At 44.9% G+C, this 23,202-nt stretch overlaps 1 protein-coding gene across 1 annotated transcript in view; it reads right to left on the bottom strand.

Moving 5' to 3' along the window:
- The window catches only part of vsx2 (visual system homeobox 2), a 56,086-nt gene that overhangs the window by 18,584 nt on the left and 14,300 nt on the right, over nt 1-23,202 (bottom strand). The window contains exons 2-3 of the mRNA XM_068038257.1: nt 13,538-13,622; nt 11,542-11,665 (exon numbers count right to left, since the gene is read on the bottom strand). Coding sequence (XP_067894358.1) covers nt 11,542-11,665; nt 13,538-13,622 — 209 coding nt within the window. The remainder of the gene's footprint in view (nt 1-11,541; nt 11,666-13,537; nt 13,623-23,202) is intronic.

Here is a 23,202-nt window from a genome sequence, read left to right as displayed (position 1 = left end):
CCTGGAAGCTGAGTATGTATCAAAGCTGGGGGAAGAACAGAATCATCAGCGATGTGCCCCATGTTTGAATAACCTGCTGGCACTCTCTGTAGAAGTAGAAAGTCCAGTGAGAAGGCAACAGATGCATGTTTGCTTTCAAACATCAGGACAGGAGAAAATGGTAACGGTAATATCCCAGATAGTAGTCATTTAGTGTGATCAGCTATCTCCATCAGGGAATTATCAATTCACAATCCAATGACGATGCAAGCTTTACTCACTGATATGGTGATATTACCATCTAAGCCCTATCATATTACTGCCTTTAAATGTCATTTTAGCTCAGTGGTTGCACTATTCCCTTAAACAAAAGGCCAAGGTTCAAGTAGCAATCCAGGATTTGACCATGTAATCTAAAAAGATAGACTTGCATGCACATAGCATTTTTCACAACCTCAGGATGTCCTGAAGTGCTTTATAGCTAATTAAGCATTTTACCCCTTTACCCCCCTTCCACCCCCCCTTCCACCCCCCCCCCACCCCCGTCCGCTTCCCTGCTCCACCCTCTCAGCTCACCCCCTCACAACCCCGTCCCAGCCCGCCCCCCCCTCGCACCATCTTCACCCCGCACCCCCTTCCCCTGCACCCCCCCCCACCCCCTCCCTCTACCCCTCCCCCTTGCATCCCCTCCTCCCACCGGCACCATCCTACACCTGTGTAGGGGCCCCAACAACCCCACTGCCTTGTGGGCGTCTCGGGAGAGACCAAGGCTAAGGGAGTAAACCCTAACAGAAAATCCGGAGCGGAACCCCGTAGGCGGTCATGTGTCACCTTTGGCATGTTTCCGGCAGTTCCTGCAGCCATACTGGTGCCAAACGTCGTGTCCTGCACTCCTTTGGACCCCACCAGAAAGGCCGAGAGGGGGGTTTTGACGACTGGGCAACTCTCAACCTCCATAAATTTGCCCAGGCATGCGCCATGGAGAGGTCACTCCATAGTTGCCTCACAGCGACTGAAACAACACGGAAGGCAGCAGTTACGGGTTATAAGTCCAGATAAATTGGCGTAGAAACTGGGCGCCACGGGTTGCCTTTGTCGGTGGGAGAGGTCATTGCACCTCACTGGACAGCTACCGCCCGCCTCAAACCGGGCAGCCCCCGGTCAATAAGGTTCTGTCCCGCCACAGTCTGCCTGCTTCAATGGGTGCTTGGAGCTCAGGGTCATTGCCCGAAAGGTGGACTGATACACCGCACCAAACAACATGAAAAAAGGAAAGAAGGTACCAGCCCTTCGCTTTGCAAGCTGGAACGTCAGAACTATGTGTCCTGGCCTGTCGGAAGACCTTACACAAATCAACGATTCTCGGAAGACCGCCATCATTAACAACGAGCTCAGTAGACTCAATGTGGACATTGCAGCACTTCAGGAGACTCGCCTCCCCGCGAGTGGCTCTCTAGCAGAGCAAGACTACACCTTCTTCTGGCAGGGCAGGGATCCTGAAGAACCAAGACAGCATGGAGTGGGCTTCGCCATCAGAAACTCCTTGCTCAGCATGATAGAGCCTCCCTCAAATGGCTCGGAACGCATACTGTCCATCCGACTGCTCACCACCTCTGGTCCAGTACACCTACTCAGCATCTATGCTCCAACACTCTGTTCCGCACCTGAAGCTAAAGACCAGTTCTATGAACAACTCCATAACATCATTAGCAGCATCCCCAACACCGAACACCTATTCCTGCTGGGGGACTTTAATGCCAGGGTTGGGGCCGACCATGACTCATGGCCCTCCTGCCTTGGGCGCTATGGCGTTGGAAGGATGAATGAGAACGGGCAGAGACTGCTTGAGTTGTGTACCTATCATAACCTCTGCATCACCAACTCGTTCTTTCACACTAAACCCTGTCACCAGGTTTCATGGAGGCACCCAAGATCACGTCGTTGGCACCAGCTAGACCTCATTGTCACAAGGCGAGCCGCCTTAAACAGTGTTCAAATCACACGCAGCTTCCACAGTGCGGACTGCGACACCGACCACTCCCTGGTGTGCAGCAAGGTTAGACTCAGACCAAAGAAGTTGCATCATTCCAAGCAGAAGGGCCACCCGCGCATCAACACGAGCAGAATTTCTCACCCACAGCTGTTACAAAAATTTCTAAATTCACTTGTAACAGCCCTTCAAAACACTCCCACAGGGGATGCTGAGACCAAGTGGGCCCACATCAGAGACGCCATCTATGAGTCAGCTTTGACCACCTACGGCAAAAGTGCGAAGAGAAATGCAGACTGGTTTCAATCTCATAATGAAGAGCTGGAACCTGTCATAGCCGCTAAGCGCATTGCACTTTTGAACTACAAGAAAGCCCCCAGCGATTTAACATCCGCAGCACTTAAAGCAGCCAGAAGTACTGCACAAAGAACAGCTAGGCGTTGCGCAAACGACTACTGGCAACACCTATGCAGTCATATTCAGCTGGCCTCAGACACCGGAAACATCAGAGGAATGTATGATGGCATGAAGAGAGCTCTTGGGCCAACCATCAAGAAGATCACCCCCCTCAAATCTAAATCGGGGGACATAATCACTGACCAACGCAAACAGATGGACCGCTGGGTTGAGCACTACCTAGAACTGTACTCCAGGGAGAATGCTGTCACTGAGACTGCCCTCAATGCAGCCCAGCCTCTACCAGTCATGGATGAGCTGGACATACAGCCAACCAAATCGGAACTCAGTGATGCCATTGATTCCCTAGCCAGCGGAAAAGCCCCTGGGAAGGACAGCATTACCCCTGAAATAATCAAGAGTGCCAAGCCTGCTATACTCTCAGCACTACATGAACTGCTATGCCTGTGCTGGGACGAGGGAGCAGTACCCCAGGACATGCGCGATGCCAACATCATCACCCTCTATAAAAACAAAGGTGACCGCGGTGACTGCAACAACTACCGTGGAATCTCCCTGCTCAGCATAGTGGGGAAAGTCTTTGCTCGAGTCGCTCTGAACAGGCTCCAGAAGCTGGCCGAGCGCGTCTACCCTGAGGCACAGTGTGGCTTTCGTGCAGAGAGATCGACTATTGACATGCTGTTCTCCCTTCGTCAGATACAGGAGAAATGCCGTGAACAACAGATGCCCCTCTACATTGCTTTCATTGATCTCACCAAAGCCTTTGACCTCGTCAGCAGACGTGGTCTCTTCAGACTACTAGAAAAGATCGGATGTCCACCAAAGCTACTAAGTATCATCACCTCATTCCATGACAATATGAAAGGCACAATTCAACATGGTGGCTCCTCATCAGAGCCCTTTCCTATCCTGAGTGGTGTGAAACAGGGCTGTGTTCTCGCACCCACACTTTTTGGGATTTTCTTCTCCCTGCTGCTTTCACATGCGTTCAAATCCTCTGAAGAAGGAATTTTCCTCCACACAAGATCAGGGGGCAGGTTGTTCAACCTTGCCCGTCTAAGAGCGAAGTCCAAAGTACGGAAAGTCCTCATCAGAGAACTCCTCTTTGCTGACGATGCTGCTTTAACATCTCACACTGAAGAATGCCTGCAGAGTCTCATCGACAGGTTTGCGTCTGCCTGCAATGAATTTGGCCTAACCATCAGCCTCAAGAAAACGAACATCATGGGGCAGGATGTCAGAAATGCTCCATCCATCAATATTGGCGACCACGCTCTGGAAGTGGTTCAAGAGTTCACCTACCTAGGCTCAACTATCACCAGTAACCTGTCTCTAGATGCAGAAATCAACAAGCGCATGGGTAAGGCTTCCACTGCTATGTCCAGACTGGCCAAGAGAGTGTGGGAAAATGGCGCACTGACACGGAACACAAAAGTCCGAGTGTATCAGGCCTGTGTCCTCAGTACCTTGCTCTACGGCAGCGAGGCCTGGACAACGTATGCCAGCCAAGAGCGACGTCTCAATTCATTCCATCTTCGCTGCCTTCGGAGAATACTTGGCATCAGGTGGCAGGACTATATCTCCAACACAGAAGTCCTTGAAGCGGCCAACACCCCCAGCTTATACACACTACTGAGTCAGCGGCGCTTGAGATGGCTTGGCCATGTGAGCCGCATGGAAGATGGCAGGATCCCCAAAGACACATTGTACAGCGAGCTCGCCACTGGTATCAGACCCACCGGCCGTCCATGTCTCCGTTATAAAGACGTCTGCAAACGTGACATGAAATCGTGTGACATTGATCACAAGTCGTGGGAGTCAGTTGCCAGCATTCGCCAGAGCTGGCGGGCAGCCATAAAGACAGGGCTAAATTGTGGCGAGTCGAAGAGACTTAGTAGTTGGCAGGAAAAAAGACAGAGGCGCAAGGGGAGAGCCAACTGTGCAACAGCCCCAACAAACAAATTTCTCTGCAGCACCTGTGGAAGAGCCTGTCACTCCAGAATTGGCCTTTATAGCCACTCCAGGCGCTGCTTCACAAACCACTGACCACCTCCAGGCGCATATCCATTGTCTCTCGAGATAAGGAGGCCCAAAAGAAAGCATTTTTGAAGGGTAGAGCTGAATTTTGCCAACTTAAGAAGGAATTAGGCAGGGCCATCTCTGGGGAGTCGGGCAATTAGCAGGCCACCTCCGCTTTCACCGTCTAATTAGGGACGGTGGGTGGCCCAGAAATACAGGGAGGTCAAGGAGAGCGGCCGAAGTGAACTGAGGCTGGCAGCCCCAGTGTGAAGGCTGTGCGATGTTGAGCAGGAGAAGGAAGCACAAGATGGAGATCCAGCATCCAATCCCTCATACCCAGCTCCATCTGCCTGATCTGTCTGCAGGTGAAATGCATAGATTTGCAGGTAGATGGCCTACGACCTGCCAGTTGGGTCCTTCAGAGAGACACTGCATATGCATTTCATGGGGTTCTGACCTCCTGCTGTGTTCTCGCTTCCTGTGAGTTGGTGAGCTGCAGGAAAAACAGGGGGGGTCCTGTGTGCCACCGACAAAATTCAAATCCCTTGTAAAAATGGCCCCAATTGGCTCAATTATTACCTTCATTGGCTTGCCGCTGGTGTTGGCGGATTGCTGTCATCTCCCCGAAGCAGCTCCAAAAAAAATCGCGAGGAGGCAGGAACAGGTCGGAGAGTTATCCCGACACTTCTGTAAATTTACTGGCCCCCTCACTTCCAAAGCTGCCACCATAGGGCTGGGAGAATTCTGCCTGTAGTCACTGTTGTAAGAAATGAGGCAGCCAATTTGCACACAGGAAGTTCCCACAAGGAGCAATGTGATCATGATTGGATAATCTGTTTTTGTAGTGAAGTTAGTTGAGGGATAAATGTTGGCCAGAATAGTAGGAAAAGTCCTTTGCTCTTTTGGGAAATGGTGCCATGGGATCTTTTATGTTCACTGGATAGGGCAGACAGGGCCTCGGTTTAACCTTTCGTCTGAAAGATGGCACCTCTGATAATGCGGCACTCCCTCAGTACTGGACTGCAGTGTCAGCCTGGATTTTGTGCTCAAGTTCCTGAGTGGGATTTCACCCCCAACCCATTAAACCCAGCGGCAAGAGTGCTACCAACTGAACCATGGCTGACACTTCAGTGTAGTACTGAGGGAGGACTGCCCTGTTATATTTCAGATCAGACCTTCAGTTAAGATCCTGTTTGTTTCTTTAGGGGGATGTAAAAGATCACATTGCACCATTTAGAGAATGGAGAGTTCATCCACACAATCACACCAACAAGAAAAAAAAACAGATTATTGATAATTTATCTCACTCCTATTTGTGGGACTTGGCTGCACTGTTTCCCGACATAAACTGACTCTGCTTCAAAGGTACTTCATTGGCTTTGAAGCAATTTGGGATAACCTGAGGACATCAAATGTGCAATATAAATGCAAGTTCTTCCCAGCTTCTTTTAGTCACTCCTAGAAATTCATTATTCTATATATAAACCATCTGAACTCATGTATGATGAAACCTTGCAACCTCTCTGTCAAAGACATGCTCTATCATATCACACTGAGTTTGATCACTGAATCAAATGCAATGCTTTGTCTCTTCCTCAAACTAAATTGTGAAATGTATTTAATAGATTTAATTTGGAATCTGGAATTTCGTAAATGACAATGATTGCTTCATAGATCTCGATCTACAGTGTCTTATCTATTTATTTATTTATAATGCATCCATCTATATATTAATCCATTATCAATAATACCATCTGCCAAGGTGGATCTATCATCCATCTCTAATATGGAGACAATTTAAACTTGCATCATAAATAGGAGTGAAACTTGCCAAGTGGCCATGCCACCAGCCTAAAGCCAGTACTCATCTCTCGACTTCTCTGTAACATTTTCTATAGTGAATCCATCTCTTTGTTTATGTATCTGTTATAGATATGTACATGTCTCTGTAATAAATGTACACAGCAACAATTGTTGGCAGAAAAAGACCTTCAATTCATCTAAACCTATTCTCCTGGTGCATCCCTAGTAACCCTGAATCCCATTCAGCGACAAGAACCAGTTTAGTTCCTTCCTGAAATTCATTAAGGTTTCTTGTTCCATCACCCGTGCTGGTAATCTGTTCCATGTACTTACCACCCCTTTAATAAGAAAGTTACTCCCGTATTTACTATTTTTATCATTGTCCTTAATTTGTAAATATGATCTCTTGTGCTAATTTTTGTATATGACAGGAAAGTTTACTTGGATTCAATTTGTCCAAACTTTTCCAAACTTTAATCACTTCCATCTTATCCCATCTCAGTCTTTTTAAAGAGAGAAAGGACCAGGGCAGTCAATCTTTCCTCATAAGTCATTCCCCCAAAGTTCTGGGATCAGCCATTTGGTGTTTCTCTGTATCCCCTCCAATAACTGAAATAGGAAGACTAAAACTTCCCACAGTCCTCCAGATACTCTTGTCAGGACCAAAAAGTTTTTAAATAACCTCTCTGGATATGCCTTGCTTCTCATTCCAACATTCTGTTTGCTTTTTTAACAGCCTGGGAACATTGTGCTCCTGCTTTTAGTGACCTGCTCAGTAAAACCCCAGGATCCCTCTTCTGCTTCAATATCTCAAGTGCATTTACATTTAGAACATGTTTATTCCCCACATTGCAACACTGACTACACTTTAAAAGTACTTCATTGGCTGTAAAGCACTTTCGGACTTTCTGAGTTCATGAAAGGTGTTATGTAATGAAAGTCCTTTCTTCCATATTTATCTGTTTTGTTGATCTGAACCTGTCCTTCAATCTAATGAATATAGATATATGAATCTGCCCAGGTGCCTATGGCCCTATCAGTTCATGCTGTAGTTCTTGCTATCCACCCATCTGTAATTGATTCTACCTGTAATTTTAACCATTTACTACAGCATGTATCTGGGAGTATGACATTCAATGGCATTACCATTACTAAATCCCCACAGTTAACATCCTGGGAGTTACCATTGACCAGAAACTTAACTGGACCAGTCATATAAATACTGTGGTTATAAGAGCAGATTAGAGGCTGGGAATTCTGTGGCAAGTAACTCACCTGCTGACTCCCCAAAGCCTGTCCACCATCTACAAGGCACAAGTCAGTTTTGTGTTGGAATCCTCTCCACTTGCCTAGATGAGTGCGGCTCCAATGACACTCAAGAAGCTCAACACAATCCAGGACAAAGCAACCCGCTTGATCAGCACTCCATCTACCACCTTAAACATTCACTCCCTTCATCACCACTGCACAGTAGCAGCAGTGTGTACCATCTACAAGATGCACTACAGCAACTCAACAAGGCTCCTTCGACAGCACCTTCCAAACCAAACCAATGCCACCTAGAAGGAGAAGGGCAACAGGCACATGGAAACCCACCACCTGCAAGTTCCTCACATACCATCCTGACTTGGAACTATATCGCTGTTCCTTCACTGTCGCTGGGTCAAAATCCTGGAACTCTCTCCCTAACAGCACTGTGGGTTTATCTACCCCCACATGGACAGCAACAGTTCAAGAAGGCAGCTCATCACCACCTTCTCAAGGGCAATTAGGGATGGGCAATAAATGCTGGCCTAGCCAGCGATGCCCACATCCCATTAATGATGAAAAAAAAGCTGCCTGGTCACTACCAGCTCTGCTACCATTGGACCTCTCTAAAATATATAATTATAGCCAGATTTTCCCTTCAAGTTCCCCCTCATTCAAAAAAATACATATATGATGGGGATCAGGGTAAAGGACGTGCCTGCCCCTAAATAGATATTTTCTAAATGGATCAATGTCTCACCTTTTGTACATTTGACAGAAAAGATCCGTTACTGCATTGAAATGTTCAGTTTCCCTCCACAAAGTGTTTCAACAATATATTTCAATTCTCTCTGGTAATGATAACTGGGGATGATGATAATATGATATATTAAATTATAAGCTTCTCTAGGGCTGGATTTGTGACACTGGCAGGGTTCCTGGCGCTGAGACAGAAAGACGGGGGACACCACCTTGGTCTTTCGTAGCTCCCCCGGGCGTGATCATGCGTTGCTCCAGCACTTTGGTGCCTGGCGCCGGGATCCCCATCCCTTTAAAGATGGGGATCCCACCTCCAAGAGCTGCCAACCAATCACAGGGCCGGCAGCGCAGCAATGTTGTCAGTGCCACCAGGAGTGGTGGCCAATGCTGGTACTGCAGAGGCCTCGGACTCAGGCCCAGCACTGAAATCCCGCACCACGGAGTGAGGCAGGGTCGCTGGAGACAGTCCAGAATCTCCTGACAAGGGTGGGTGAGAAGGTGGGCATGAGGTGCAGAGGGAAGGAAGTCCAGAGAGGTGGAGTCTTTTTCCCAGCAGGGGTCCTCCGTGCCCACAGATTTCCCCCTGAGGAGAGACCCCCCACCTCACACAAAGCCCGCAGGGAGGGTGCCTCATATTACAGGGCAACCTACCCATGTGGCGGAGCCACCTACCCACAGCTGGTTAAATCCCAGCGGCGGGGGGAAGAGGCCCTTAAGTGGCCATTAATGGGCCACTTAAGGGCCTCAGTTGGCCTCTCGCTGTGAAGGCTTTCGTCGGTCTATCCCGCCCCTGACAAAATCGTTTGGCGACAGGAAGGCAACGGGCCTTCCACCCCCATCACAATTCTATGGGCACCCTCCCACCCTGCCTCTGACCCCACCTCAGAGGGGCCCATAAAATCCAGGCCATAACCTGGGTGGAATTTTACCAAACTAGACCCACTTGCATTATGGGGTAGAGACGGCTGGCAGTGGGTCAGAAACCTGAATTTTACCAAGCGGATTTTGCCCTGGCTCTTTAACTCAGCCATGGCGTTAGCAGTTTGTTACCTGAGCAATCACAGGGTCCAGACATGATGACGACCTGCACTCTGACAAAGCAATGATCCCTACTTAAAGGGACCCTAGCAGGGGTCAGAGTGTCTGAATTCTGCATCGCTGTCTGAAGTTTCAGAAACTACAGGAATGGAAGGGAGATGTGCAAGGCTGCCTCATCCCACTGGGTCTCTGCTTCTTCCCTGGAGATCCTGCTGCTGGATTCGAGGAACCACAGTGAAATTCTGCTTCCTGCAGATGGGAGGAAAATGCCAGCCTCTCAAACCATGCAGACGTGGATAGAAGTGGATGAGGAAGTCAGCAGCAGGAGTGTGGTCCCTCGAACCTGGATACAGTCCCCCAAGTGGTCCAATGACTTAAAAAGGACAGGAAAGGTGAGTGACGTAACACTTTCAGGTGCCAAGCCCCACACTCTGACTTCCTCAGCATTCTCCTGCACAGCACACCTCCGAATAACGCAGCTCGCAGCTCCACTCATTCCACTCTCTCTCCGGGCACCTCCCCACATCCTCATCTGAGCAGCCAACACTCTCTCTCAACCTCATTTTATTGACACCTTGCACCCATCCCTCACCGTTGCTTTCCACAAAGTTTGTCACTCGATCCTCTCCACACAATCCATTTCTCACACTCATATCACTCTGCATTCTCACCTTGCAGGAGAAGAGGGCGCACAACTCCAGGGTGAGTCAGGGTTGGCTCTCAAGTGATATCCAGCTTGACAGCCACTGCAGTGCATGCCCACCTGCTCCACAGTGAAGGAGGTCTTGCTCCAGATGTCAGCAGTGAGCTTCCGTGAAAGTCTCAGCTCCATGAGGCACTAGTGCTCAGGCATAGCGAGAAAGCTGATCCTCTCTGCTTGTAAGGCCCTGTGTTGGGGGTATCACCCCCTTCGAACTGGATCTCTATGTCCATCCCTTCTGTCCTGTGGAGCGGCACGTGGAGAAGGCTGATGCGGTTGGTGTTGCTCTTTCTGCTGCTGACACTGCTGGGTGTTGCTGCTCCTCTTGTTCTTCATCAGAAGTCCAAGGTGGAGCTTCATAAACTGCTCCCCTGCTGCAGTCAAGGCTGACAACAGGGAAGATCAGATCAAGGTGAGTAAAGTCCAAGGTAAGTGAAATGAATTCCAGAAAGTTGGAAATCACCTGTGAAGCAGCGAAATCTGTCCCCCTGAACAAGTGCTGTGAGCACAAGCCTTTCACATAGGCAGGCCAGCGGCTGTGCAGTTTCACTGTTTAAAGGCTTTCAAGCCGGTCAGTTTCATCGAACAATGACTCCCTGCTGTGTTCTCGCCTTGTTGACCTCTGCAAGTTTGACACAGCTCTGGAACCCTTGCACTGGCAGTTAAAGCCAGAATCCTGGGTTAAATTCACAATTAATTGATTATTTAAATATTCAAATTACTTACCCGACAGCTCCATGGGGGTTTCTTGCTCACCTCCAAATGTGCCCCCATTAAATTGGAAGTGGGCGGGATCATGTTGGGTTCCTTCTGCATTGATCTTGGATCAGTGTCCTTCTCAATGCCCAGCCTTCCCCATCTAATTCAATTCACAGGAAGCCACTAACAAAACTTCATAACTCACTTACATGTTTGAAAAATGGAAAAGATGAATTGTGCTACTCCCACATGAAATCTTTGCAAGAAAACCATGTTTTACAAGTAATGTTTAAAGAAATCAATTTGGGGCAAGAGTGTTTGTTCAAGTTATTTCCCCCCAGAGACTTTACTCAAAAATTAAATTCCCATCATTATTTATTTAGTTTTTACTCGTTATGTGTGTGATTTATATTCAACAACCCTCCCACCCTGCCCCGCCTTCCCCCCACACTTGTGTGCATCTCTATCAGTCTCATCATGTCTCTCTGTCTGTGTCTGTCTTTTTCTCTCAGCCGCTCCATCCGTATCCGTCTCTCTCCGTCTCTCTTACTGTAACTGACTTGCTGTGCCTCACTCTCTGTCTCGCTCTCTCTCTCTGAGTTGCTCTGTGTCTCTTTCTGAGTCTGTCGCTCTCACTATTTCTCTCTGTCCGTGTCTATCTCTCTCGCTGCATCTCTCTGTATCTATCTCTCTTTGTCTGTTCGTCTGCCTCTCTCACTGTCTGTCCATCTGTGACTGCCTCTCTTGCTCTCTCTGTCTCTCTCTGTCCATCTGCCTGTCTCTCTCACTCTGGTCTTTCTCACTGTATCTCTGCATCTGTTTTCCTCAATCTGTGTCATTCATCTATATCTGTTTTCTTCGCTCTATCTCTCTCACTCTTTCGATTTACCTGAATCCTGTCCTCTGGTAACTCTGTTTTCATGGCCAGCATTTCCCGTGCGTACACATCTGGATAGTGAGCTTCGTTAAATGCCTTTTCCAGCTCCTCCAACTGGTAAGAAGTGAAAATAGTCCTTAAAATTGGAAAGAAAAGAAAATTAGCAGACAGTGAGCCACACACAAGAAACACTGAACTCTGAGCATCCCTCAGTATTTCCATCCAGATATCAAGAACAGTGAAACTTGCTGCTTAGTTTGGAGGAAGCTGCTCCTATTGTACAGATATTAACTCCGCTTGTTTAATATGCAGCTTTAGTGTCTGAAAGCAGATGTCACATCACATAGTCTAGCTTTGTAGGAAATGCTGCAATTTATTCTCTTTTTCATGTCACCCAATGAAGCTGAACACTGATGTTCCAGTGAAACCTCTTGTGTTAAAGCAGCTGCCTACTGGATATGCAAACAGACAAAATACAGCACAAATAGGCAAACAGCTGGAACACAGCATGGATAGGCAAACAGCTGGAACGCAGAAAAGGTAGGCAAACAGCTGGAACACAGCAGGGACTGGCAGACAGCTGAAACACAGCATTGATAGACAAACAGATAAAATACAGCATGGATAGACAAATAGCTGGAACACAACAGGGATAGGCAAACAGATAAAATAAAGCATGGATAGACAAACAGCTGGAACACAGCAGGGATAGGCAAACAGCTGAAACGCAGCAGGGATAGACAGAGAAAATACAGCAGGGATAGGCAAACAGCTGGAACACAGCAGGGATAGGCAAACAGCTGAAACGCAGCAGGGATAGACAAAGAGAAAATACAGCAGGGATAGGCAAACAGCTGGAACACAGAAGGGATAGGCAAACAGCTGGAACACAGAAGGGACAGGCAAACAGCTGGAACACAGAAGGGATAGACAAACAGATAAAATACAGCATGGATAGGCAAACAGCTGGAACACAGAAGGGATAGACAAACAGCTGGAACACAGCAGGGATAGGCAAACAGATAAAATTCAGCATGGATAGACAAACAGATAAAATACAGCATGGATAGACAAACCGCTGGAACACAGCAGGGATAGGCAAACAGCTGGAACACAGCAGGGATAGGCAAACAGATAAAATACAGCATGGATAGACAAACAGCTGGAACACAGCAGGGATCGGCAAACAGATAAAATACAGCATGGATAGACAAACAGCTGGAACACAGCAGGGATAGGCAAACAGATAAAATACAGCATGGATAGACAAACAGCTGGAACACAGCAGGAATCAGAAAACAGCTGGAACACAGCAGGGATGGGCAAACAGATAAAATACAGCATGGATAGACAAACAGCTGGAATGCAGCAGGAATCGGAAAACAGCTGGAACACAGCAGGGATGGGCAAACAGATAAAATACAGCATGAATAGGCAAACAGCTGGAACACAGCATAGATAGACAAACAGCTGGAACACAGCATGGATAAACAAACAGCTGGAATGCAGCAGGGATAGGCAAACAGCTGGAACACAGCAGGAATAGGCAAACAGGTAAAATACAGCATGAATAGGCAAACAGCTGGAACACAGCAGGGATAGGCAAACAGCTGAAACACAGCAGGGATAGGCAAACAGCTGGAACACAGCAGGGATAGGCAAACAGCTGGAACACAGCAGGAATAGGCAAACAGGTAAAATACAGCATGAATAGGCAAACAGCTGGAACACAGCAGGGATAGGCAAACAGCTGAAACACAGCAGGGATAGACAAACAGCTGGAACACAGCATGGATAGGCAAACAGCTGGAACACAGCATGGATGGAAAAACAGCTGAATTACAGCCTGAATAGGCAAACAGCTGGAATATAGTAGAGACAGGTGAACAGAGTACAGATAGACAAATACAGTTGACACATACTACAGACACAATATGGACAGAATGAGAACAGGTACATTTAAAGAGACACATCAGTCTACAGACAGGCTGGGAATATCAATTCTCACCTGTGGCGTCTTTTCTTTCTCTTTTTTGTTTGGCTCAGATTGGATTTGGAAAGTTTTCTGTCACTTGATGAAATGTCTTCAGAATCTAAATTAAAACAGAATTTGTTTTCATATATAAGATATATTTTTAAATGTCAACTCTCATTCTGTATAACAGTATATAAGAAGCTGTACATTGTGAGTTCCAACAGGATGAAACACTCTGGAATGTTACAATGACTTGCCATCTCAACTGAACCCAAATCAGGATTTTGTTGCCCATTATTTTTATTATTTATTAAATTTGTTCCTCTATTTATTTAATAAGTAAGGAAAGTCAGCAAGGATTCTAAAAGGGTGCAGGAGCACAAATCATTGAAGGTGGCAGAGCAGGTTGAGAAAGTGGTTAATAAGGCATATGGGATCCTGGGCTTTATAAAAAGAGGCATAGAGTACAAAAGCAAGGAAGTTATGATAAATCTTTATAAAACACTGGTTTGGCCTAGACTGAAGTATTACGTGAAGTTCTGGGCACTGCACTTTAGTAAGGATGTGAAGGCTTTAGAGAGGGTGCAGAAAAGATTTATCAGAATAGTTCCAGGGATGAGGGACTTTATTATGTAGATAGATAAGAGAAGCTGGGCTTGTTCTCCTTAAAGAGAAGGTTGAGAGGAGATTTGATGGTTGTTCAAAATCATGAAGAGACAGATTAGATAGAGAGAAACTATTCCTATTAGTGGAAGAGTCGAGAAACAGAGGACACTGAATTAACTGACTGGCAAAAGAAGCAACGGCAACATGTGGGAAAACATTTTTACGCAGCGAGGGGTTAGGATTTGGAATGCAATGCCTGAGAGTGTGGTGGAAGCAGATTCAATCATGGCTTTCAAAAAGGAATTGGATAAACACCTGAACATAAAAAAAAATTGCAGGGCTATGCGGAAAGGGTGGGGGAGTGGGACTAGCTGAGTTCCTTTTACAGAGAGCTGGCATGGACACAACTGGCTGAATGGCCTCCTCCTGTACTGTAACCATTCTTTGATTCTATGATTCTTAATTGTTCTGAACTAAAATTAAGTTACCTTTCACTGTGTGTTCATTAAAAAAGTGTTTGTGATGGTCAGTCCAGCCCCAGTAAACACATTTTCATCTGTAAATATATTTTAAATAGAAATTGCCTTTAAAGCAACCTCCTCTATTGGATTTCATTGACCTCTCCATGAATTAATATACAAAAATACATTTTTTAAAATACTTCTGCGCTTCTCATTTGAATTTGCAAAATAATTCTCTTTTCCACCATGGAATTTCTCTCCCAATGAACAAGAAACAAATTGAAGCACAACAGGGTGGGGGTGGGGGGTTGTCCCTGAGTGAGTAGACTTGCTGACCCTCAGACTCCCCAGCCAGCCCACCCTACCTTTGGCAGCCCTGGGTCTCCCAACCCCAGAAAACATCTCGGTTGTCCTCACCCCAGTTCTCCTTGCCCAGCCTGAACACTAACTCACTCAAAGAGAGAGGTGGTGACCCAATAAGGAACTGCTTCTACTGCCAACACCTGGGAAATGGCCTCCAAAAACAGAGAGATTACACAATGGAGATTCCTGCATCTTCGTAAAAAGGAACTTGACATTGGACAATTAAAAGAATTTGTATCTCAGCTAAATTAATCATTTTACTCTTACATTCGTAACGCCAATACTCAACTGTCCGCCGTAGTCGACTTTACATTAGTTGCTGCACGCTTTTCACTTTAAATATTTCCTTTAAATGCCTCCAACTTTCTCTTTAAATATTTCCTTTAAACTCCTCAGAATCCCATTTGAATATTTCTTCTAAATCCCTCGGACACTCCCTTTAAATATTATGATTTGCCCCTTCCATGAAATCAGGAGGTTAAACCAGAAGTTATTTTTATTTCAAAAACAAACAGCACTTTGAAGTGTTTCTTCAACCATGATTTATAAACTTATAGGGCAGGATTTTACCAGGGGCTTTGGGACCCCGATGTCAGGACCAAATGGGGTCCTGAGCTGGGACTTGCTGGTATCTAGTCTGGGGGAGCTATATTCCTGGAGGCAGCCTCCTAATTGACTGCCTCACACATCATCCAATTAAGGACTGCGCTGGGCTCCCGACGCTGCCAGTCTAAAGTCTCAGGGCTGGCAGCTCTGAAGCCTCGGCGGCCCTACTGGGAGTGATAGACGTTGCTGAGGCAGGCAGGGGACCGCAAAGGCACCTCAACATGGAGACACCTTGGAGGGCAAATTTTAAAATAAAACTCTGGATGACCAAGGGTGGAAGACCCTGCAGGACAGAGGAGAAACACCTCCGGAGCAATCGTTGGGGCCAGGGTGGGGGGCTGCCTTTGAGGAATGGAGCTTTCCAGCTCTGATGCTCCCCCGGGCTGGTGCAGGGAGGCCCCTCCATTAAGCTGGCGGCCTCCGCACGTGGCAAGGGGCAACTCCAAAAAAATCCCTAATTGGAGCCTTAAATATTTAAATTAGCTGCCTGCCTCTGTTGTATGGTCAGTTGATCCAGCTCCCAGCCCACCACTGGGAAACTTCCCTGGCAGTGGGACTGCATCGGGGAGCTGTCCCAATGTGGCTTCCTGCTATTTTACTGTCCCCCCCCACCGCCCACCACCTCCGTTCCCACCACAACGGGACCAGTACAATTCTGCCCATGGTTTCTATCAGGTTCAGACAATGTGTTCATACCATCTGAACTCATGGGGAAGCATCAATTGCTCTAGGGATTTCATTTTGCAACATCATAAATGTGGTTTTAAAAATACACAAGACCTTTTTTTTATTCATGGGATGTGGGCATCGCTGGTTAGACCAGCATTTGTTGCCCATCCCTAGGTGTCATTAGGAAAGTGGTGGTGAGCTGCCTTCTTGAACCGCTGCAGTCCATGTGGGGTAGTTACACCCACAGTGCTGTTAGGAAGGGAGTTCCAGAATTTTGACCCAATAAAGTGGAGGAACAGCGATATAGTTCAAGTCAGGATGGTGTGTGGCTTGGAGGGGAACTTGCAGGTGGTGGTGTTCCCATGCATCAGCTGCCCTTGTCCTTCGAGGTGGTAGAGATCGTGGGTTTGGAAGGTGCTGTTGAAGGAGGTGAGTTGCTGCAGTGCAACGTGTATATGGTACACACTGCTGCCACTGTGTGCCATTAGCGAAGGGAGTAAATGTTGAAGGCGGTGGATGGGGTGCCAATCAAGCGGACTGCTTTGTCCTGGATGGTGTTGTGCTTCCTGAGTGTTGTTGGAGCTGCACCCATCCAGGCAAGCGGAGAGTATTCTATCACACTCCTGACTTGTGCCTTGTAGATGGTGGACAGGCTTTGGGGAGTCAGGAGGTGATATGTTTCCGATTTTGTTACACACAACAACCAGAACAATTCTTCCTGTTTATGTACTTTCGAGTGATTTGAATTAAAATGGTCATTGTAAATTTTTAAATGGTCACTGTATCGCTGGAGAAATTCGAAGAAAAATGGGGGAGGTGGACGGAATTCTTTTTAAAGGTATGTAAAACTATTATTCCTTTTTAATTCCTCACTGTTGAATGGACTGTTGGATCATTCTCTTTAAATTGATAGGTGAAAATGAATCACTTACAGTAAGTGATAAGGCAAACGATTTCAGATTGAAAGTGAGCAAACCTGAGGGATTTCAGAGATCATCAGATTTTGCGACATTTTATTTTTGTTGAGTTAGTGGCATAGTTATTTGTATTGTTTTATGTTAATAAAACAGTCCAGAATGATAGCACAGTTTTCCTTTAGATATCTTACTCTATCTTTTGAAGTTAGGACTCATTTGCAGTGATGTCTGGATTTTTCCAGGAAGTCTCCACTTTGTGTGTGTCAATATTTGGACTGGGTTGCTAAGAACGTGTTAAATATTGCAGGAGATCCCCAGCGTGTATGTTAATATTTGCACTAGATCATTGCAAGTGTGTAAATATTGCAGGAGGATCCCAGAAAGTGTGTCAATATTTGCGCTGGATCCCTGAAGGTGTGTCAATATTTGCGCTGGATCCCTGAAGGTGTGTCAATATTTGCAGGCAAAATGCTGGAAGTGCTAATATTTGCTGAGGATTTCCAGGAGTGTGCCAACATAATTAAGTATTTGCAGAATCCTCTAACAGCATTTAAATATTTGCAGGGGGTCCCTAAAGAGTGTGTCAGGGTTTTCAGAGTTTGGAGGTACTCTTAATATCCCAATATATTCCAAAATAATCTGCTTGCTAATAAGAATGCTAATTATAAATTGGAGCTGTGTCACATTTCTTGCCAGTATTCTCTCCAAAGTGTAACATTCCCATATCCTTTATATTAAAAAATAGTGGTGCTGAGTGAAGATCCAGGGTTGATGGTATTCAGTGAGGTTCACTCAGACCCCATTCACAGCACATATTTTAAAATGTGAAACAATTTACAATCAGCCATTATATTTGCCCATTTTATTCATTTGGCAGGGATGGGAGAGACTCCTTTAAAATTCAATGTTCTGGGGCTGTAATTTTGTTAATCATAGGACATTAGCAGAGACTGACTCCAACATAATCCAAAATATGACAAGAATGGCACTTGCCATTTGACACTTGACACGAGTAGGTAAACCACAAATTCATAAATTACCAAGTTAAACAGCCCAAATATACAAGCAAGCCCACTCAAAATACATCAGTAAACCCATCTGACTCAAAATCAAACCCAGCAGAAGCCAGAGGAAAGCCATCAAGGCAAACAAAATGCATCAATCCCATTCAATACTTTTGTCCTATACAAATGCACCCTTAAACCCACCCAAAATGTTACAACAGCAAACCTATCCTGAAGTTCCCACAAACACAACCATACACCTTAGCAAACATACCCAGTGTATTCTCAAAGCCACTCAAAAACATACCAACAAGCCAACTCAAAATACTCCAGGAAGCACTCCAGACCCAACTAAAAGAAAACGAACAAATGCACCAGAAGACCATGCCTAAATACACAAAACAAATCAATGTAGTCTCAAATGCACCATCACATCAACCATAATATGTATATTTTTAAAGAAGTATTTGTAGGGCTATTGGTAAAGAGCAGAGGAGTGGCATTTATTGGATAGCTCTTGCAAAGAGTCAGCAGAGTCACGATGGGCCGAATGGCCTCCTTCTGTGTTGTTTCATTCTATGAATACGCCGAATCTACTCAATATCCATGTACAACAAACAGAACAGCAAACCAACTCAAGATACTCAAGCAAAGGCACCAAAATAGCTCTACAGAGCCAGCTAAATTGACCAAAAGCTACTGATGCATCTAAATATGCCATGAAACTCCACCTAATGCACTGTCAAATAGAGTCATCCAATTCCAACATGCATTGAATCCAATCAAATTAGCTCAATGACACCATTAAACCCAAAATAAACTGCAAAACTCACCTAACACATCAAAATCACCCAAATACACTAGACTCATCAACATATATCAGCAAAGCTACAAAACATCTACTTAAAAACATCAAAATCACCTAATACACCATCAAAACCCATTCATATACCATGCAGGCCACTCATGTAGGTCAAACAATATCAAGTCCACTAAAAAGACCCAGATATGCTCTCAAAGCCACCCACAACACACCAAAATACACCATCAACCCATTCAATTATCTAATTAAATCTATCCAATTGCCCATTCCAATCAGTTCATCTAACCCACTCAGATGCACAAACACATCCAAAAAATACTTCAATCCCAACTCAATACAGTATCAATATCAAGGCACTCACCCAATAATATCATTCAGTGCAACCAAATGTACTATCAAATCCATTCAAACACTAACAATCCCATCTAAGTACACCATGAAACTCAAATACAAGGACAAACCCAACAAAACACATCAAAAAACACCTAAACTAACAATCATAAAACTCATCCAAAGATAAGTTGCCAAAATATACCTAATTATACAAAATGAAAAAATACACTATCAAGTCCAACTAAATACACCCTGAAACCCAACCAAATAAGTGTAAACTTGTTAGAAACATCAAACCAAATATTGAACCAAACAAATCCACCCAATTTCACCAAACTCAGCCAAACACATCTTCCTCCACCCTCCCCACCAAATATACCACAAAGTTAAGCAATTGCAACTTTCAATCCAACCAAACCCACTCAATTAAACCAGCAAGCCAAACTAAAATTATCATCAAGCCCAGACAAATACACCATAAATATAGCTAAATATACCCAAGCACACTAAAATACTCATCCAAATATATAACCAGTACACTTAAAACCATCAACCCCACAAAACACATCATTCCCACCAGAAAAATAACAATTATAACTACACATACAGCCAAAAAGCCTCCAATTGAAACAATCCAAATACACAAGTAAAATGTAATTGATTTTAAACACATGGAGTAACTATTCTAACATAGTAATGGATTTTAAAAAATGAATATACTCCAAAACTCCATGAAGAGGAAAAGCAGAAGGTAATGACAGTCTCCCAGATATTAATTTAAAATAACTATCATGGGTCAATTTCTAAGTGAAAAATGTAAAATCTAAACTAAAATATAGGATTTCAAGGATGGTAATCTCTGGATTACTGCTCGAACCATGTGCTAATTGGCAGAAAAACAGATCATAAAAGTAAATGCACGGTGAAAGACTTGTGTCGAAAGGATCGGGTTGCATTTTCATAGGACATGGGCAGCAGAACTGGGACAGGAGGTAGTTGTACCGCTGGGTCAGGCTGCACCTGAACTAGGCTGGAGGCAAGGTCCTAGGGGAAAGGATAACGAAGGCTGTAGAGAGGACTTTAAAGCCGTAAAGTGATGGGGAGAGGTGGGGATGGGATGCAGTTAGGAAGGGGTGGGTAGACATAATAATACATAGATAATAAAAAGGGATGAGAGCAAAGGTCAGAGTATAAAAAGTGATAAACATAATAGAAATACTCTTGGTACAATAAACATTCTAAGATGTAATAATAAAAGCCCATTAAAAGCAGAATTAATACAAAATAAGAACATGTTAAATTGCCTATATAACAATGTAGAAAACATCAGCACAAAAAGTGTGATGTCAAAAAGTGTGACCAGTGCATCATTAGGCACATGGGCAGGATGAGGACAGTTAACCAAACAAGACTTGTGTATATGAATGGAGGCTGGGTCAACTGAAATTTTTAAGACTGAGATTGATAGATTTTTTTGTTAGACAAGGGTATCAAGGGTAGATGGATCAAAGGCAGGTAAATGGAATTGAGGTACATGACCAAATTAGATGGTGGAACAAACTGAAGGGCTCAATGTCCTACTGCTGCTCCTATGTGTCAATGTTCCTTAGAACATGAAGTGGTTTGGAGAGATCTTCAGCAGCTTTGTGCAACCCACCACCCCCTGTCCCCATCACCATGTTATGCTACATTGTGGCTGAAATGGCATGGTAATTAATCTAAGAGCTCTGCATATTTTAAGTTTGTCCTCACTAATTGCCAGCTAAATTTGTTTTATATGATTTGGAAATGTGTACTTTAATGAGATTTCCACTGGCAGCATCTGATAGATACCCAAGGCACCAGAAATGTGCTGATTGTACAGACACTGGTAGAAGGCTGCAAGTGATTTTACTAATGTGGTGACCATGACTGCCGTCAATGTCTACACGATCTTCATGGGATGGTGGTCAGATTTCAGTGACCTGTCAAACCACAGACCTCCTTGCTGCTGCAGCCTTCTTCCACCTTTACAGCCAGTGAGACACAGTCTTCCTTTGCCTGTTCCACCATTGAGGACTCTTTGGATCACACTTTGTCTGGCTCCACTCCCCCCGATCTTGCCACCATGGGAGGTCCTACCAGGAGCAGTGAGCCCCCAATGGCATTGCTCAAGAGGTCATCAGGACGCACAAACCTCTCCACCATATCAAGGTGGCAATCCACAGAAAGGATGTGTACAGAATCCAGCCGCCAGTTAGCAGTAAAATAAAACCAAAGCAATGTAGTTGCTCCCGGTTAAGCAACTCCTCAATTTTAAAACTCTCATCCTGGTTTTCAAATCCCTCCATGGCATCACCACCTCCCTATCTCTCTAATCTCCTCCACTCCTACAATCACTGACATCTCCACACTCCTGCAATTTTAATCACTCTGACTTTGGCAGTCTTGCCTTCAGCTGCCTGGGCCCTAAGCTCTGAAATTCTCTTCCTAAACCTTTCCACCTCTTGACCTCTCTCTCCTCCTTTGTCGCTCCTTAAAACATATATCTTTGACCAAGCTTTTGGTCATCAGTCCCAATGTCTCCTTATGCGGCTCGGTGTCAAATTTTGTTTGATAACATTCCTGCAAAGCACCTTGGGACATTCTACTTCAGTAAAGACGCTATAAAAATACATGTTGTTTAGTTTTGTTCTTCCAGCCATCTGATTTTGGTTACACCTGAATTCCAAGTTGGTTTGACTTAGTTTGCATCCCAGGATACAAAGTGCAATAATGTCATCGCACCATTTTGCAATGTATTCTGGGCCACTTCTGCTCCTGAATTTATCAACAGATTTACACAGAATGAACCATAAAATAGGTTTCTTGTGCAACCAAGATAGAGTGGGCTCACATTTCAGATTCTAAGCACCAGCACATCATAAAGCTGAGTTATGGTTAGCACCGCAGCCTCACAGCTCCAGTGACCCGGGTTCAATTCTGGGTACTGCCTATGCAGAGTTTGCAAGTTCTCCCTGTGACCGCGTGGGTTTCCGCGTGGTGCTCCGGTTTCCTTCCACAGCCGAAGACTTGCAAGTTGATAGGTAAATTGGCCATTGTAAATTGCCCCTAGTGTAGGTATGTGGTGGGAATGTGGTAGGGAATATGAGATTGATGTAGGATTAGTATAAATGGGTGGTTGTTGGTTGGCACAGACTCGGTGGGCCGAAGGACCTGTTTCAGTGCTGTATCTCTAAATAAATAAATAAATTACCAACCAGCATGGCATTACTTCCTGGTAGGATTGATGCAGAGAAACATTTTCCTCTATGGGGGAATTCAGAACAGAGTAAGGAGGAATAATTTTAAAAATGGAGCTGGGCCATTAATGAGACAACACTTTTTCACACGAAAGGCTAGTAGAAATTCCGGAACTCACTCTTCCAAAAGGTTGTTGATCCTGTGGCAAGGGCATTTGCAAGACTGTGATTGACCTATTTATTGTTAGATAAGTGTATCGAAGGATATGGAACAATAGTGGGTGAATGGAGTTGAGGTACAGATCAGCCATGATGGAATAGACTCAAGTGGCTGAATGGTCTACTGCCGTTGCTCTGGAACAGAAGACTAATAATGATTGTGACTAATGGTGCTAATAGTGACAAGAGGTTATTTTCATTCTACTGACCAGATCCACTGAATATGAAAATAATAAGTCCCACAGCCTAGATATTGGAGGATGGGTATGTCAGGTCAATCCAAGTTATTTGAAAGCTCAACACTATTGCAGGAGGAACGATGAGTGACAGACATGTGCAAAAAAAACTTCAAAACAAGAAATACACTAAAAACATATTAACATTCTGTTTCATTGTACTCAGCATCAACATTTTCACATTACTTTCTAATAACCAAATTGAGAATTATTTATTAGTAAACAATCATTATTTTTCAA

The sequence above is a fragment of the Heterodontus francisci genome, chromosome 9, assembly GCF_036365525.1.
Source record: "Heterodontus francisci isolate sHetFra1 chromosome 9, sHetFra1.hap1, whole genome shotgun sequence".
NCBI lineage: Eukaryota > Metazoa > Chordata > Chondrichthyes > Heterodontiformes > Heterodontidae > Heterodontus > Heterodontus francisci.
The sequence above is the reverse complement of the archived record's forward strand: the minus strand, read 5'-3'. Positions and strand labels throughout refer to the sequence as shown.